Source organism: Alosa alosa, chromosome 4, assembly GCF_017589495.1.
Source record: "Alosa alosa isolate M-15738 ecotype Scorff River chromosome 4, AALO_Geno_1.1, whole genome shotgun sequence".
In the NCBI taxonomy this organism is placed as follows: domain Eukaryota; kingdom Metazoa; phylum Chordata; class Actinopteri; order Clupeiformes; family Clupeidae; genus Alosa; species Alosa alosa.
The window spans coordinates 13,819,049-13,837,974 of NC_063192.1; the positions used below are offsets into that span (position 1 = coordinate 13,819,049).

Consider the following 18,926-nt stretch of genomic DNA (forward strand, 5'->3'; position numbering starts at 1 on the left):
GAATACAGCTTTTACCCACATTAAGATTTTGGGAACATATTTCTCCCACTTTCAAGCAGTTACACCAGCTCCCTGTCCACTTCTGTATTCAGTATAAAGCCTTCCTGCCCCTTTTCAAGTCTGCTTGTGATCTCACTTCTGTCTGTCTTGACTCTCACACCCCCAAGTCTCCAGACAGCCGTCAGCTCACTGTCCCTCTTTCCACACTTGACACCACTGGCCGTGACAGGGCTTTCAGCGTAGCAGCAGGCCCAAGGCTAGGGAATACCCTGGCCCAAAAACTTGAAAGGTGTGATGTGGAATGCAAAATGGAGTGGGAGGGAGTACACTCAATTTATATTATGTGTGGGAAAGTGGTTTTGCACACATGCTTTGAAGTGTTGATGGAGAGGTCTCAGGTAGCAGGAATATGGTCTCATGTCCAAATTACATCAACAGCAACACAAAGTCCTTGACACCAGATACTACTCAACTGGTAGAAGATGGTCCTGTCACTACCAAGTAGATATTACCTCCACATCGTCTACAACCATGTTCCGCTTATTACCAGTTACTACAACCATACATAGTCTCCAGTTTCAAAATGTATCTCAATAGCAATCCTTCACTGCAAGTAATAAAATATTTCTTTCTTTCTCTGGTAGGTTCCAACATTCTAGCCTCTGTGAAAGACACTGGCTTTGCAATAGTATCATGAGATCCAGTCCTAACTGTCAAACACATTTTGTTTGTGCAGCATTTTTGACTTGCTAGATCATGCTGTTCTGCATTTCAATATGTTTGAACTTTGCCCTTCATTTACAAATATACCTCCATCCACTCACCACTGGAGCAACCGCAAATATATTTTCATGAAATCACACACACACACACACACACACACACACACACACACACACACACACACACACACACAATGTTGGGAAGTACCTCAGGTAATTGTAAACCAGTCCCAAAATGAGCTATAATCTACAACACCACAGTAGGGTTGATGATTCCATGACATTCCACACAAATGGCCAACAAAAAGCTGTTTTTATATTAGAGAGCTCAAATCTACATGTTCGACACAGAGCATTTTTCATCTGTTGACTTTTTCTGCCGTCACAAATTCCTAAATTACTGTGATGGTTACAGTTTAACAGTCCTCGGTACCTACAGCATCCACACCTACCCTTTCTGTTTGTTCTCGTCACTGAAATAGAAGAGGCGTGAGGCGTGGAACAGCAACTCCACCAGGTAGTGCGGCACCAGCAGGACTAGGCCCAAACGGTGGAGACTGACGGGAAGAGGGAGACAGGAAATGACATCAGAGAACGCAAGGTGTCAAAACAAAGGTCAGTCTACCAACAGCTGCCGAAAAAATCGAATGCATGTCTACACACAAAGTTATATTTGGTGAATCTGTTTTTGTCATCGTAGAATATTAATGAAGGGAGAGATTATATTTTGAGACGTAGCGTGTTGATATACTCACTTTAAGACATAGGCACCTGTGATGTGGAAGATGTAAAGGCAGATGTAGTACAACTGGCGTGGGATGTCTTCCTAAATAAAAACAAACAGATTTGTGAATTCACAGTTCTGTTAAATTAGCAAACTAAAATAGAAAAAAAAAAAAAAACACATATGTTTCAATGTAGCAACATTCAAATAACAAAAAAGATCTCTAGTTATTTAATTCATTGGGGTCTAGTCTTAAGGTACTGGATATGGTTTAGTATTACCAAAGTATAACATGGAACACTAAACAACAAAAATACAACTCAAATGTAAAAGTAGTGATACAGAATTCCTTACTTTTCTGACTTTTTGAAAGTACAACTCCGGAAGGGCATGGAACCAGTAGGCAATCTGACAGATATAGAAGAACTTCACCTGAAATCTGTCCAAGGAATCATTAAAACATACATTAAAACAAGACAATGTAGTTCTTTTACTGTAAATAATGTCTTCAACTTGCTTTGATGATATACGGACTTCACTGTGGCATCTCTGTAAATACCAATTTGCACCCTGAGGCCCCGCTTTTGCCCTGTTTAGCTTTATCGTTCTGTCCAGGAGCTTGATCCTTTTCATCAGTTCTCGACGAACTGGTTTCCCCATAGCACTAAATGCACACCCAATGCATTGCAAATTGACAAAAAGGGGAATTCCTACATTGTGCTACTTTGATTATATCCAATATCACATAATAAAATAAATGTCACATAATCCTAGCACTCAACTTGAGGTTCAGTGAACTTGAACTTCATGTTTAATGTCCAAACACAAAGAGAGAGCAGTGTTTCACATACATTGATTTATTTGTGGCGGCCCACCACAATATCAACATTGACCATCACACAATGATTTTCCAGGTTGTACTAAATTGTGCTTAAATCTGGTTAGCATCATAACTACGCTGTGCTAATTTGTTAAAAACTGTTGTATTCAAGTTAATTCTGCAAACCAACCACCACAAATGGAATTATATTCTGTGGGAAACACTGGAGGACTGTAAAAACATAATGGGCAGCTATATGGTCAGAGAATACAACAATAAACTAGCGATAAGACAGAACTGAGGGAGGCATAATGTCTGCCAGAGGGACACTGCATTCTTGGTGAATGTCTTGGAAAAAGCCGCAGATTTCGTTCATATTATTCAAGACATACGATATAAACTGCAGTGGTAGATATAGAGGTATGTTCATGGCCACTGCATAAAGTTTCACAAATGCACAGGCAGAAATTGGAGCACAGGCACCAATGCACATGCACAAGACACACCACACACACACGTGCGCAACACACAAATATTCCCACACAATCTCACAAAGTGTGTGTGTGTGTGTGTGTGTGTGTGTGTCTGGGTCTGGTGTCACATGACTCAGCACTTACGCCATGTGAGTGTGAGGATAGCCTTCCCACAGGAAGGTGGGGTTGGTCACAAACTCCTCCTGGGAGGGCAAAAAAAATATAGAAACAACATATACATGCAGGTTCAGAGTTACTCTGTGCTCCAGTGAGGAAATCTCAAAACACATAGTCAGCATTTGGCTGTAGCTTTCATCCAAACTATTTCCAGCACATTGAGGGTATCAATTGCTATCTGTACTCCCTAGGTTTTGAACCAATGACCTCTGGGGATTTTTAAATCATATTTATCTGGTTATACCTACTACAGCTTGCCACATTTGCACATATAATGTTTAACCCTCACCAAAATGTTCTATCATTATTCACAAAACAAAAAGCAGTGTGTCTTACACATCTGACTACAGAGAGATAATGTAAGACGCATGCCATAGCATAATGTAAATGGTATGTTGGTTTTGAAAGCACAACACACCAACCATCACACATTTAATATGGTAAACCTCGCCTAAGCATTTCTCAACGAAGCTTTGGGGATTCACAGAGCTTAGCGTTTTAGGTCATTCTCTGTTCCAACATGCATCACAGAACTATAATGCCTAACTGAAGAACTATAATGCCTAACTGAAGTGTATTCCTAAGCAAGATGAGCAAACACAATGGATCCCCAGTTACAGGATTTGTGGACATTTCAGCAGCCAACTGAAGGCAGTACTGCCATCATGGTAGCACTTGTATGAGGGTTTATAGGTGGACGCCCCCTTACCGCGGTCAGGATGCTGCATCCCCACACAAAGGAGAACAGGTAGAAGGCAGCCAGCTGTCCAGACTCATTAAACTTGCTGTGCTTGGTCTTGGACAGGTGTAGCCGCCGATTGACTTTCTGCAAAGCACACAAAGTAAAAACAGCTCAAGCCACAGATCTGAACCTCTGTTTAATGTTTGGCAGAGATTCAAAGATTCAACATCTTAAGCATAACACAACAATACTTCAACCTGAAGCACCAAAACATGAACAACATATAAGATATCATGAACACTAACTGGAAAATATCACCCTATGAAATTATTCAAAGGCAACTGAATGACAGTGGTGATCTGTCACAGTGAAATATAAACATAATTTGTATATATAAATATATGAAAAGGAGCATCTCACGGCTCTTATCAGATGCATTCTTTGTATGAAAGACAACACAACACCCCACCACCACCAGAGACGTAAAGGAATGCAGAGCAACATTTGCACAATGATAACAACCTCACAGTGGCCAGAAACCATGTTACTCAATCTCTAATTTGTTGCACCATGCTAAATCACTCTGCTTACTGGGCAGCACTAACTAGAGAGCAGAGATAGCATTGAGCCTGGATTACAAAAGAGCAGGGGATGAGCTCTAAAAAGCAAAAAAGGGGTGTTCAAAAGTGATATGGAAGGATGTTGAAGGGACAGACACGTTGTGAGCTCTTCTGCTCTGACTAAAATTTTGACTCATCTTGCAGCCAGGAAAAGAAATGTCTGGCTGGTCTTATTCACACAAAATACATACAAATGTGTGTTTTTTCTCTCTCTCTCTCTCTTTCTCTCTCTCTGGGTAACTTTCATGGCTGGTATTGATTGTCTGTAATTTAGCTAAGATGGACCATAGACCCCACACAATTCTGCTCTGCTTTAGTTCAGAATGATGGTTCACTTACATCAAGCACATACTCCTGAATCAGGGCATGAAGTATGACAGCAATAAGAAGGTAGAAAAACACAGTAGCAATGTCTTTGGGTCCATACTGATAAAGCACCAAAGGCTCAGGCCGGTCATCTGCAGGTAAAAACATACATTTTCAGTCAACACAAAACTATATTTACTACAGGTTTCACTTTAAGTTAATTCAATGAAAACAGGTGCAGGCTGGAGAGATTGCAGTCAATTGAAAGTAAAGAGTACTCACCAAGAGTTTGAGTGACATTGTACTGGACTGTTATAAACATGATTGCAAACTTTGCCGTCACCTGCAAAATAATATTAATGTGATCAATGACTCGACGATTTATCACTCCCCCCTCGTACACCTGCATAAAATGTAGGGCCTCCACCTTACTACGCTGCTGCCTCTCTTGATCACTGCTAGGTTCCTCATCTCAGCATAACCTCTTCGCATCGACACTTCAGATAACCACCGCTGGCTAGAAAACTCAGGTCATATTAATCACTGGCCAAGACATGATAAAAGAATGGCGGGGAGATCTAACGAGCTAACAGGCTAAGAGACGTTTCCGTTATTGCATAGTGGTTTCACCGCCACAATTAACCTTAAAGTGGTTAATTGGTAGGCAAAGCTACTAGCTAACTCCTCTCACACCAACACAGCTAGAGCTACCCCTCAAAGTAAAAATGAGTCAGAAATGATGGCAGGTAACTTAGCAGCTAACGATGAGCTCAGTCAGAAGTTGACTGTTATGCCAACTAGATTGTTGTAAGCATTCAATTAGAAGACCTACAAATTACTATTAAAAGTGTTATTAATGGACATGATATAACCAGTCTAATGTTGGTTGGTGGCACTAGGATGAAAGCAAAAGCTAACATTAACCTTACAGCTAGGTGTAATGTTATGTGAGGCTAGCTGCTTGAAAACAGGCCTGCGTTTCCTGACAGAGCTGTCGGACCTGCAGGGGGTCTCGCTTCAAAACAGTGCACTGCTGTCAAACAACACTGTTCCTGCTCAGGTAGAACTAGCTGCTTTGTGTGTTTATTGTTCCATACCTCAAACATCAGACCAAGCAGAATGATCATCGCCACACATGAAACCATATCCGCGTGATTCTGGATAACAAACTCGTGGCTCAACACCGGCGGACTCTTGTTCTTCTTTCGGAAACCCATGGCTGAAAAGGTTAGCACTGCTACCTTCAAGTATCAGTCTCTCGTTGCACCCGCGGGTCTTGTTGTATACGACCTCCGTTTACTACCCTAAAGATGACTGATATCCCGATCAGGAATAAACCATAACACACATTCACACAGGCTATCCAACAATACTCACTGTATCCTCCCAGTTCCTACCTAACAGGCTGACTGGAGAGTAGGAGGTACAAGCGGTTTGAAGCACGGGAAATTCCGCGCCCCCAGTGGATTGAGTCGCGTATGATCACAATATTGTAGCCTATGCTACAAATAATATACATGAAAACAATATCTTTAATTTATGGAGCAAAATATATGGGAGATCTGCATCGAATTTTCGAACACTATATTTGTATAACATATCGCTCTCTTTTTCAGACTGTGACTTTAATTTGATTCAGAATAAACTCAAGTAGCCTATATAGGCCCTACTGTAATAATTGGATGTAAGCCTATTTAAATTGGGGCTTGTAGGCCTATGCGACACTTGAATGGATGGGGTGGGGGGTAAATATGACAAACTTTCCAGAGCGGTCACCCATGGCCCGCCCATTGACGTAGGCTTCGATACAACCACATTAACATTTCAAAGTTCAAACATGACTGACAATAAATTCCACCGAAACGGTTATCTAATCTAATGTTGAACTCCACTCTGTTCCGTTGTACACTGGCTAATGTAGGCTAATTCTTGACGTAAAGATAAACAAAAAAATCTGCCATGCAAAAATTTTCATTTGCGGGGTGTAGGCTACCGGGCAGGGGCATCTGATTCTGCAGGTTATGGTCTGATCGTGAATGGTAAATTGAACACGACGGCCAACTGGACACAGAGGGTGGGAAGAAGCCAAGATGCCAAAAAAGGCTAGCCAAATTTGAATGCACCATAATGCCTGTGACTGCTGATGGTTAATGCATGGCAAAATAGATATAGGCTAGGCCTAGGCAAGTCATCTGAATGTCTGATGTCCCTCCGTCCTTGACATCTCACAGTGTGGATCATGGATCTAACATATTAATGGACCTGCTTACGGTTTTACATCTTAAGATGACTGCTATGTTAACAATAAATGAATAAATAAAAAACAGCTGTGAGGCTAGTGCCAGGACCAAAGTCTTGAAGTTTCAGGTGATCCATTCAGAACGCTTGTCTTTTAGTCCTGTAGAGGTCAGTATTGTGTCTTTCAATAAATCTTGTGCTGAAGTGAACAGTCATAGTAGGCCAAAAAGCCTTACTACTACATTGGTGTTAAGCGCAGTCATTGTAGATTAACCTTACAGCTCGTTGCAGCCTATTCAGTAGGCCTATGCAGCAAGGTTAAACACATTGAATGATAGCCAATACTACTTATAGTCAGATGGATGCAGTTTTAAGATGGCATTGTAATTTTTGTGACATTTGTAGTGATATAACAATGCTGCATCATGTCCACATAGAAACAAACATGGGATCAATCTTCCTTTGTTTTACTCTGGCCAGTTCATGGAGATGATTGGACATTGAATGGAGTCAAATATACTCCATATAATGAATGTATATTTATATTGCAGGGATTTCTTACACACAAGACTATTTACAAACAGACTATTGAAATGTGTCCATAATGTGAATGTGTGTCACATATTGCACAAAACTAAATTCACCATTAGGTGCTTCAAGACTTAAATTAGGACCATGCCACGCTCTTCATTAAAAATGTATTTAGTTGTATTTGTGTGGTTGTCTAATTTTCTTTGAAAATTCATGCCGATGAAAATTTATTTGAGAGGTTACTCCCATGTTTACCAATGTAACTTTCCTATACAGTGTTTACTCCTGTCCTCTGATTGCAGAAAGAGAGGGAGGGATCTGAAGAAAATGTCCTCAACACAACATGGAGACAACAAGAAATGTGCAAGCCAACACACTGATTTTTACCCTTTATATATAAGAAATACACCCATACAGACACAGCAAACAATGGATGCCCTACATAGACATCATCATCCACCCATTAGTGACTGTTTTGTTAGAGAAAATGTGGTTAAAATGTGATATTTTGTGATCTGGGCCTAGCTCTCACTCACCGCTCTCTCTCTCTCTTGCTCTCCGAGCTGCCCCTGCCAGCAGTGAACAAAGATAATTACTCAGGAAATATTTCAGCCAATCAGCTGCGGCCTTACATGCCGCCTGTGAAAGAGGAGCCAGTCACGGCCGAGCTACGAACACACAGGCCCCGATCACACAGCTTGAAGTGCTTAGCCCTCCCTCGTCTAAAGACTGAGACTGTCCTCCATGTTTTTTTTTAGTATTGACATAAAACAGTGTCAGCCATGCATCCACAGAGGTAAGGTTGATCTTTGTTTTTTCATTTTATACCTGCTTTCTTCCTCTTTGTCTTTCTGCTTTCCTGTTTGCTGTTTGTTCTGTCAAGTCCATGCTGAAATCCTGTGAGTTTTTTCAGTTGGGCTTGCTGAAGGAGGGGGAGGGAGGGAAGGAAGGCCTCAGCTCCAGGCAGGCCTCTCTACTCACTAGCCAGGGCTGAGGGCGAGGGGGGCCAAGCAGAGGTTAAGGCCGGCTCAGGGGGCTTCAGCCCTATGGCCTTCACACTGTACAGGGGAGTCGGACGCACAGACCGGCCACTCAGCCTGAATGTTGAGGTGACCGTGGCAAATCATTTTTCCAACTAGTCTGTTTTCTTTTCTTGTCTTTACAAGTCTGATATATAACCAGGGCACTTTTTGTATTCTCTCTCTCTCTCTCTCTCTCTCTCTCTCTCTCTCTCTCTCTCTCTCTCTCTCTCTCTCTCTCTCTCTCTCTCTCTCTCTCTCTCTCTCTCTCTCTCTCTCTCTCTCTCTCTCTCTCTCTTTAAAAAAGGGGGGAGGGGGTTGGGGAAATTGGTTTTGGAGAGATGGGATGGGGGTTGGGTGGTGTACCTCTTTTGTAAGCTGATTGCTTGCTTCATTGTCTGGCTATGTCACAAGCCAGGCTGGGGGGAAAATGGAGGCAGGATAACAGATGCAGCTGTTGAAGCTCAGTAGGAGGTCTGAATATAATGGACAGTATATTTACATGGAGGGATGAGTGGGGAAATGAACAAGGTGTGTGTGGTTGCAATTTCATGTTTTGCTTTAAAAAAAAAAAAACCTGTACATATGTCTACTTGAAGACTAAATGATTTAAGATTGAAATCATCCTTTACTGGAATGTTCTGTCACCCTGTTGTTTTTCAGGCCCATCTTCTTACCTTTCCATCACATCTCGTACACCCCACCAGGCACAAGCACAAATCACTCCCTTAACTGGTATGGTTATTTTTTCCAACCATTTTTGTCACCTCATTACTGCCTGCCAGTGCTGCCTCATGGGAGAGGAGGCTGGTTGAGGGTTTCTTGAGATGTTGGGCTTCCCTGGTAATCAAGCTCGTTTTACCTAACACTGTGTGGATTAAAGCAGACCTCTGTAACTAGAGCCTCCCCCCTCCCGGCACACATACATACACACAACTGAAACATCCGTGGCCATCTTGGAAGTGCTGGGAACATTCCCTCGAGCAGAGCACCTCGTGTTCGACCCTCTCTGCAGTCAACAGGAGGAATCTGCTATTTTGAGAATTTCAGTAAACACACAGTGAAATCATTTTTGAAAACTAACCTTCCATTTTTAACCATTTTTTCCATTGTGTCCACGTAGAAATGATGAAACTGTATTTATACCAGAGTATAGGCACAGTGTTTTTTTTCCTGGTATGTCCCTCGTCCACTCTTTCTTGCTTCATTTGTATTCCAGCTTTGCCATGTTCAGACTCTCACTGCTTTGGAAATCCCCTTGAAATAACTACCTACTGAGAGACAACCGCACTGAGGCCAATGCAGAAATCCCCTCCTTAATATCTTATATTTACATAAATGCTACAAGATTTTGAGTCAGACCTGCATTTATTCAATACATTTGCCTATGCATATTGAAGACATTATGAACTGCGATCAAGCTGAAGTCCGTAGGAACTGATCATGGTACTAAAAGCACATGTGATATATTAAGAGAATTGCATCACATAATTTTTTTTATCTCCGACACAGCTTGTGGTGGTGGTGGGGACTCAACTGCTCACCCATACAACATGCACACAAAACTGCATTCCCTGGGCTCTGGAATGCAATTGCTATCTTAGCTATCAGAGAAATAATTCACACGACACAAAATCGTTTGGTTTAGTCGGTTAAGGGTAAAACTGCTTGATGTTTTCATATGGCTGCCTCAGGGAATATTTAGGTAGATGAGGGTTCTGTTGTGCCAGAGAGGCATCTGGAGTGGACATTTTCATTTTTATGAATGTCATAACTCAGGTTAAATCAGATTGCAGTGTCCTCAGAATGGATAGAAGGACATTCAGGGTTTACACATTAAGCCCAAGTCTTTGTGGTGTGCTTTGTCAGAAACTGGTAATACCATTTTACTATCAGTGATAAACCTATCAAGTGTTTTTTTTCAGAGAGACTGTATCAAAATGAGTATGACTTCAATTTAACATGAATAAAAATCACTGCATTGCAGCAAAATGTTTTTGTGAGGGAGAGAGAGAGAGAGAGAGCGAGAGAGAGGGCAAAAAATGACTGTGCTATGTGGCACTGCTCAGCCAACCAATCAGGTTCCTCTGTGTATGCTCTCCAGCCAATCACAATGGCAGCTGAGGTTAAAGACTGACAAGCACAGTGAGGGTAGCAGTATGAGCAAGGGCCTTCTGGAAAATTCCACAGCCATCTTTGTTTCATCCCCTCCAACTAAATGTAAAGGCCAAGCTTGAAGAATTGCCTTACATATTCAGTGCTTATTCAGAAGGTACGCTGTCCATTTTCTGCATTACATATAATACTTTTGATATGGGCAGGGAATGGTGGTGGTGGTGGGGGGGATGAATTAAGAATAGCCCTGAATACATTTGTTTTTTATGGATCTATGTCTGTAGCAGGACAAATTGATACTCTGTACTTGTATGTTATTCAAATGAAGGTTGGACTCCACAAACTGCGGTGTAGTCCAACATCAGATCTTTCATCTATCTCAAGTGTTGTAAGCTTGATGTTGGTTTCGGGCAAACCATAGTCATACTGTCTTTCAGGTCATAGGGGCATGTGTTTTCCCCATCCACAAAACCAGCCAGCTGGAAAGCCAAGATGGATCCATTCCTGTTTGCAACATCATATAAAAGATAACATCTAGCCGAGCTGAAAGGGAATATCATTTTCTCGTTTGCTCGTGCGCATACCATGCGGTCATAGTATTCCAAATTTCTTGTGTTCTTCTCTTCAGTTAGTCATGTGGGAATTTAAAATGGTGGAAATGGCTAAGTGTCTTCCCTCTCTCTCTCTCATTTTCTCTCTCTCCACCCCCTGTTCTCTCCCCTGTTAACGGAAAGCTCTGCAGGCCTCCTGATCCTCTGCCATGGACGTGCCAGAGCCCGCGTCTATAGCCCGCAGGGGAGGGAGGGAGGGAGGAAGGGAGGGGGTGGTTTGTGTGCAGAGTGGGGGAGGGGAAGCTATGGTTTTCATTTCCTGTGAGGAGCACAGAAAAGAGAGATAGAGAGCGGGAGAGAGGGGAGGGCGAGAGAGCAAGTGAAAGAGAAAGACAGGGGGGAAAACGACTCTGCAGTTCACCCTGACTGTGGTTTGTATGTGCTGTGGTTGGTGTGTATGGTATTATCTCCAACCTGCTTTTTTGTTGTTGTGGTGACACTCATTTTTCTCTCTCTCTCTCTGTCTCCCTGGGTGTGTGGAGGTTGAGGTTCTATACAGTTCAATGAATCGGATTAATCCACACGGTGCTGTTTGCTTTTTTCCCCACCAAAGGATTGCCCCATGTCCTTAAGGAGAGTCCAGTCCCATGATCCTCGGACACATGTTGGTGATCACTTGAAAACTGACTGTTCTAGGATGGTGTGTTCTTTTTTTCCTCTCTTCCTGGTCTACACTGTCCTCTGGGGAAACCATCCGCCATCTTTTCTCCATGGCTGAAGCAGTGAAACTCAGTGACCGTCTCCTACACAAGTGAAACAAGGGAGTGAGGAAGGCCGCTCTGCATTTGGCATGCTCCATTTTTCACTTCAGCTCACATGTACAAGCACACAATGTGAGTTCTCAGGACAACATTTCCGAGTGTGCAGATTCATCTTCTTTGTCTACATATTAGACTCCAAAGTGACTGGTGACGTTAATCATAGGTTCTTTCTCCTCTTCCTCGTCAGCCAGATATTATTGGAACCACATGTTGACAAGGACTGTTGGCCTGAAGTGTCTCTGGTGTTATTCCTATAACACTACAAGCAGAGGCCAAAGGAGCTGCACCCTCCCTGGTTATATAAGTTAAAGGGGGCATCACAGACGTGTGCTATTTTAGGGGGCATCTAATGGTTGCTTGGGTCAGTTTAATCTGCTATTTATGTGTTTGCATGGATGTGTGCGTCACTGGATTTGCCGGCACCGTATGGTGATTGAAGTTAATTGTGTGCTTTGGCTGGTACTGTTCAGAGATTTTGTAGCCCTGTCTGCTAGCTATGGCCGTATTGTGTCGTAACAGGCCTTCATGGTAATCATTAAGCTCTCATGACTGTGATTTCCTCAACACAGTAATCAAACAAGCATTGAAGTGCTTTGGAGGTATTTTGCCAAGATTGCCTTTTGTTCCAATATGACCTTTGAACCTGGTAGATCATGCCTAGAGGTATGGTGGAGGTGGGAAGCCCTTAAAGACTTTAGTCAAGCTTGCATTATGACATGCTTATTTTGAAGATAAATGTTTATTGCCGTATGAATGATAAAGTGGAAAGCCATGCTAAAGGGTTTGCCCTGCTAGGACAAAAGACATCTCTGCTTCCGCTATATCTCTGTGGCTAATCTGGAATTAGAGTAACCTGTCGGGCGACCTGCAGCAGGGCGGAATGAGTAAGAGAGGGGTGTGTGAGAGCGACCTGAGCAGAAGGGAGAAGGTGGTGGAGGAGGAGGAGGAGGGACGGAGCACTCACAGAGCGTCATTCATCGGAAAAAAGAGCCTCCCTCTTTCCTCTCCTCCTCCTCCACCCCATTTGTCTTTTCAAAGGCACCGGTGTTAAGGGCAAATCTCGAGGAATTGGAGCAGTTACATTTGGGCTTTATTGCGTAGGTTCTGAATGGATGTTAATCTGCTTGTTTTTGATGAGGATTCTTTCATTGAATTGTGTAGTTTAACATAAATATTCTATAAGTCGAGAGATGACAGAGATGAAGACTCATTGTGATTGAGATTAACTGGAAAGAAATATGGGGAAGTATATGTGAGTAATATTGTACAGTGCTTAATGGCTTATATTAACCAGACTCTTGAGAAATCGCATGCCTTTCTCTATTGAGAGGATTTTCCTTTTGGGAATTTCGGAGTAGGCCTGAGTGAGAAGCCTTTGGAAGCACCACATGGGAGCAGAGACATGAAGAGATGGGGGAGGTGATGGCAGATCTATTCAGCCTAACAAGATCAATAACTCACTGGGTACTTGGTGTGTTTGTTTGTAGTCTCATATGGGGACACTGGCAGACAGACAGTGAACAGGAAGGCAGAAGAATGATAAAAGGTGGCCAGGTTCACAGGTCTCGTTTCACCTCAGTCACTGGAAAACACTAAGTCTCCTAAGGTTATTGGCTTCACTGTGGTGGAGTTTGCGCGCTGCGTAGTCAAGGACCTATTGTCTTGGGGATTTACTCCAATTGCACACTATGGAACAAAAATAATCAGCCTTAGAAATAGAAAGATGACAATTCAAGCATTCAGGGGGGCTTTCATGTTTTGATTTTTTTTTTTTTCTTGCGTTCAATGGAGTCCCTCAGTTTCCATGCACCTTCACTATCTCAAATGAGAGGGTCAGAGGGATGCTGCAGTAGAAGCTGTAAACAAGTAGAAAACTCTGGAGACAGTCTCCTGTGTGGGAGTTGGCCGGCATTTGCGTCACTCTTGTTTACCACTTAACTGATGTGCTACAGCAGAATCTCAGATTTGACTTTCTCCTTCTCTCTCTCTCTGTGTTTCTATATTGCAGTTTGGCTGAGGAGGAGATAAAGACGGGGCCAGATGTGATTGACGGGATGGACATGTCCATGCAACCCAAAGGTAAGAGGCCTATGGGGTTCTTAGTCACTTTGTTGTTGTAGTGAGAGCATGAAAACATCTCCCATGATAAGATGCTTATCGTGCATCTTCGGTATTAGCAAGTGATTACTGGATTGTTGGTTGGATAACAGATCCAGAGTAGCAACTGCAGGTCCAGAGCTATGATTTTGTTATAATAAGCAATACACCGAACCACACTAATTATGATTTTAGAGGAGCATGGGGGAAAAATAACAATCAATTGACAAATGAATGAATAAAAAAACGTGTCTCTGTAGGCAGCCTAGGCTCCGAGATCTGCACACACGAGATGCGCGTTCAGGAGAGTTTCAATTGCACGGGGGAGGGAGTGGCGAGCTAGCTGTTTTGTTTGAACGTCAACAGAAGTGACGTTACCCCGCCATCGCTGATACAACCTTTAATGGTCACTAAAGAACTATGGCCTGGTGTTGTAGTTATCAGTGACCAACAGTAATTAATGGGTTGAGTTTTTTTTTTTTTACTTAGCCTTAAACTGGTCTTATTACTTTGCCATTGCCAGTGGTGTGGATGTTAGACTTCTATCAGGGGTGGCCCACTTTTTGTTAGCCCATGTCTGATATCGGACACCCTGGAGTATCTGCCGATACCAATCCTGTCTTTCCCCCTCTAACTAACTGCTAACTGCTGTTAATACATTTGCCTGGATGCATGCTGGATAGTCAGCTGGGGTTTCAATGTATAGGTGCACATATGCGAAGGTGGTTTATTATTCCTATTTATTACTGCAAAAAACAGCCACAAACAGGTCTATAGTAGGCCTACTAAAATAATATTGTTTTTCAGAAAATGCTACTTTGACAAGCAGTAAAACAGTTCCACTACTGGCCTAAGCAACCTCCTTTCCTCCCTGAAACCTGGCCTCATCAAAGATTGTTAAGGCGGAGCTTAACAATCTTTGGCCTCATGATCCCATCACCACTATGGGCCAAATTTGCTAAAACATACTGTTTGACCCTAACCGGCATCTGTAGGATTATGATTACTAAGGAAGTGAAAGAAGTAAATGGGAAAACAAAAACACGAATACAGTCACACCACGTTTGCCAGGCTGTCTAATTCTTAAGTATCAATATATAGTCAATTCAAATATTATTATGTTGTCGTGTAGCCTATACTTTTTGTTTTCTGATACAGAGGGGAAACATTTCGGTGTGATTTTTGTCGTGAATTTAAGTATAAGTTGCGTGTAGTTAGCCGGTAGCCTGGACGCTTGTGTGATAGCATGTGCACCCGCAGCCGTAGCTAGCTCATTTGAATCAGCATTGAGCAGAGATGGTTGAAGATCTTTGAGGACAATTTGGAGTGTTGCAGTTGTCAGTGATTACACTGCTTCACTTAGGCCTACTTTGTACTGTTCACACGAAAAAAAATATTCCCTAGGCCTACCTATCAATTCAACTTAAATTTCCCCCAAACAGTCCTTCATGTCTTATGACCTGATACCTTTTCAATTATGGACATAGCCTACTGTACACGGCCTAGAAACCGAATGCCGGCCTAGAAACCGAATGCCAGTATTTCATGTGTAGTCTTACCACATTTTTAAAACTGATTCTAAAAACATCAATCCTGGTGGCTCATTCTCCTCTTCCCCCACCTGCTCCATTCTCTGTCCTGCCACCAGTGTCAGACCCAGGGTCAGCTGAGAAGGCCCTGGCAGCGCAGAAGCGCAAGCTGCCCAGCCCCCCTCACTCCTCCAACGGACACTCTCCGTCCAGCACCTCCCCCAGCCCCATTAAAAAGAAGAAGAAGCCAGGCCTCATCCACAGCAACAAAGACCAGGTAGGCCCTCCGTAGAGTATGACTCACTGTGGTGTGGTTGGCAAATGCTACTCTCACCAACCACCCAGTAGGCTATCGCATGCACCAGTATCACCTTTTAAATAAATCTCACATTCTTTGATATGTGCACTTAGTGCATCTAATGGTCATTGCTAATGGGTTTCATTTAATTGAACTGTCAGTGGGTGTCAGAATCATAACTTGTGGCTGGAACATCCACTAACAATATAATGTAATAGTAATTGTTTTTTTATTAATCAAGTTATTGCTCCTTGTTCTTATATGTGACACATACGCTCACTATCTTAAAACCATGAAATCAATATAATGTGTTCAATGTTTAAGCTTACACATTTATAACAATGCATTTGTCCAAGTAGCCTAATTAAAAACTATTGTTTTCTTACTATCATGAAATGCACTCTTAAATATTTAATATTAACTCTAAATGATTGAAGTGTTGCTGCTCCTTGTGTTCCCCTTGTGTATTTCTTCAATCAGATGCTAGAACAATCTGAAACTCATTGCTTGCAAAACAATCAATGTGGTTTAATTTATTAAAAAATAGGCAACTATGCATACTGGTTTAGCCACAAGTAGTATCTCTGAAAGTATTTGTCACACTGCTCAGTGATCAGTGATGCTTTCCCCATTTCTAGGACAACTGTCCGTTTTAGTGTTTCTTTATGTTCAGAGGATAACACAGAACATAGTAGGGGTGTGAATCTCTCATGTAAAAGACGATACGATTCGCATCTAGATACATGGGCACGATTCGATACAAGAAAAGACACCTGTTTATAAAAAACGATTCAGTACGATTCGATGCGATTCGATGCAATTCGATACAGTTCGAGAATGGAAAGCATTCTGAAAGATTTTTTATAATTTGCTCAAGGTGCACATTCATTTTATATTATCAATTATCATGGTCATGGTTGTCAATTAGGCAACAAAATTAATATGATTATATAAACTGAGGTTTGTTTCATATACTGTATTGAAATGAAAAAAGAATAGTCTACATTTCAGTCAAACACAGCAGCCAAATACAACATAAAAAATACAATTTTATAGACTTTACAGATTTTATAGAGTTATATCTGATTGTTTTCATGGAGCTGTAGCCTTGTTGAGGTAAGACAATACCGAAATAAAATAAAACAGTGCTTAAGACACTCTTGGCCTTTTCTCATATAGGCCTAGCCTACCCTACAAGAATAAAATAGGCCTACAAATCAATGAACTCTCTGGGCTTATTTTGTTCCAACAGTAGACCTATGCAGAAACCTAAAATGCCACAAGTCTGAGTGAATATGAACAAAAATATTGGCTAATAATTTATGCATTGTTTTAGCAGCAAGGGCCAAATTATTATTTAACATTAAGGAAATCCCTTCATCAAAGGTAATGCTACTCTACAGACTATCGTTGCTGTTTAGGAATGCTATAAGTGCTTAATTTCGCGCTGGATTTCGAAAAACAAAAGCCGACCGAGTGCAAGTTGTCACATGGTTAAGTTGCAATAGATGTATGGGTAATGAGGTCATTGGACAACTTTGGGCAATGAATGTAACCAAAAACTAACTGCATTACCCACAATTCCGTGCCACGTATAGTTTCAAAACCGGAAGTGGGATCAACGCGCAGTTGGGAACGTAAATGAGTCTGAGCGAGCAGAAAAGGTTGTGCACCGATTCATAACAAGTAAATCGATATAACGACCGGTTCATTTAAGTTTTTTTCCGATACGGTGCTTCACGTATCGATGTAGCCGTATCTTACACGTTAAAAACGGATACCGATATGTATCGGTTAATCTTTACACCCCTAGAACATAGTAATATTTCTAAATGTCACTACAATACATTAGTCATGGCACTCTAGCACACTGATCACTCCTGGTCACACTGGGTTCAACAAGAATACCTTTTAACCTATTCTAATAGATGTGAATTCTTCACATGTGTGACCGCTTTTGCTTTTTTACCATTGTGATCATTGCTGTGCTTTAAACCTTAAAACCCTTTTTAAGTAATTGTGCCCTTTGATTTCTGATGCTTATCCCCCCCATGCAGTGACATGTATGCTTGGTATTCGTTTATTTCACTGCCCTGATTTGCTTGTGTGTATTTGATATTTACCTGGCAGTCCCTCTGCTGTGGCTCACTACTGCACCTTCCCCTGTGTTTGTGGCTTGTGTTTTGATTCCCGACCCTTCCTTTTTTTCCCCTTTTGTGTCTCTCTCTCGCCTGCATTTCAGTCTGAGCTAAGGCATGGTCCCTTTTACTATGTGAAGCAACCAGCACTCACCACAGACCCTGTTGATGTTGTACCACAGGACGGCCGCAACGACTTCTACTGCTGGGTGTGCCACCGCGAGGGACAGGTGCTCTGTTGCGAGCTCTGCCCGCGGGTGTACCACGCCAAGTGCCTGAAACTGGCAGCAGAGCCCGAGGGCGACTGGTTCTGCCCCGAGTGTGAGGTAGCGTGTGTGTGGTGGTTGGCCACGGCACGTGTGTGTGTGTGTGTGTGTGTGTGTGTGTGTGTGTGTGTGTGTGTGTGTGTGTGTGTGTGTGTGTGTGTGCGCAGCTGCTTGTGCCTGGTTGTAGTGGGCTATGGGCAGTCTCACTCCCTGCTCTCACTCAGTTAGATTGTATCCATTGTCTGTTTTTTAGTTGTTTAGTTTTATTCTCTCTCTCGCTCTCGCTCTCTCTCTCTTTCTCTCTCTCGCACTTACTTTCACGCATTACACACACACACACACACACACACAACATTCTACATTACAGTGTCTTTATGTCTGCTTATCTATCTCTTATTCTGTCAGTCTCCATCCAGGGACAGAGTGGGACACTAAATATTGCCAGGAGATTTCAAGCTTACAGTTTAGAGTCCTATTTTAGGGGGGGATCCGGGGCTACTTAATCACCTTGCAGCCACTCATTTAAAATCTTCAGTAGCCTGAACAAATCTCATATGCCAGGTCGTTATAGTTGTTACCAAGTTATTACCAAGGCTGTAGTGAGTGTGAGTGAGGGGGTGCGATCGCACAGTCCAGGCTGTTGAAGGATGTAGCAAAGAACTTACACAAAATCGCAATATCATGTGTTCTTTTAAGTTCATAATTATCAACCTGGCCTCAAAACTTTACTGGATGGCAGGAAATTCTTCCGGTTACCACCCCAACACTGTCTCCATTCCTGTCTCTATTGTCTTCTTCT

General features: G+C 42.3%; 2 protein-coding genes across 15 annotated transcripts in view; one reads left to right on the forward strand and one right to left on the reverse strand.

Annotated features, from left to right (window-relative positions):
* The window catches only part of zgc:113278 (Translocating chain-associated membrane protein 1-like 1-like), an 11,202-nt gene extending 3,350 nt beyond the window's left edge, over positions 1 to 7,852 (reverse strand). The window contains exons 1-9 of one of the 3 annotated variants that reach the window (XM_048241239.1): positions 5,622 to 5,693; positions 4,952 to 5,041; positions 4,807 to 4,867; positions 4,558 to 4,676; positions 3,626 to 3,742; positions 2,884 to 2,942; positions 1,801 to 1,885; positions 1,478 to 1,548; positions 1,175 to 1,279 (exon numbers count right to left, since the gene is read on the reverse strand). In XM_048241239.1, coding sequence (XP_048097196.1) covers positions 1,175 to 1,279; positions 1,478 to 1,548; positions 1,801 to 1,885; positions 2,884 to 2,942; positions 3,626 to 3,742; positions 4,558 to 4,676; positions 4,807 to 4,846 — 596 coding nt within the window. In that variant the 5' untranslated portion in view covers positions 4,847 to 4,867; positions 4,952 to 5,041; positions 5,622 to 5,693. Of the gene's footprint in view, positions 1 to 1,174; positions 1,280 to 1,477; positions 1,549 to 1,800; positions 1,886 to 2,883; positions 2,943 to 3,625; positions 3,743 to 4,557; positions 4,677 to 4,806; positions 4,868 to 4,951; positions 5,042 to 5,621; positions 5,949 to 7,829 lie in introns of those variants that run through there. The other 2 variants (XM_048241240.1, XM_048241238.1) reach the window with 2 other exon arrangements.
* A 128-nt stretch (positions 7,853 to 7,980) lies between these two features.
* The window catches only part of LOC125293094 (protein kinase C-binding protein 1-like), a 29,187-nt gene continuing 18,241 nt past the window's right edge, over positions 7,981 to 18,926 (forward strand). For 3 of the 12 annotated variants that reach the window (XR_007193324.1, XR_007193325.1, XM_048240758.1), the window contains exons 1-4: positions 11,332 to 11,871; positions 13,808 to 13,878; positions 15,545 to 15,702; positions 17,966 to 18,187. Coding sequence is in view for 10 of the 12 variants with exons in the window: in XM_048240758.1 (XP_048096715.1) it covers positions 11,855 to 11,871; positions 13,808 to 13,878; positions 15,545 to 15,702; positions 17,966 to 18,187 (468 nt within the window). In the remaining 2 variants the exon portion in view is untranslated. Of the gene's footprint in view, positions 8,090 to 8,326; positions 8,403 to 10,465; positions 10,585 to 11,330; positions 11,872 to 11,916; positions 12,161 to 12,213; positions 13,052 to 13,807; positions 13,879 to 15,544; positions 15,703 to 17,965; positions 18,188 to 18,926 lie in introns of those variants that run through there. The other 9 variants (XM_048240756.1, XM_048240750.1, XM_048240759.1 and 6 more) reach the window with 9 other exon arrangements.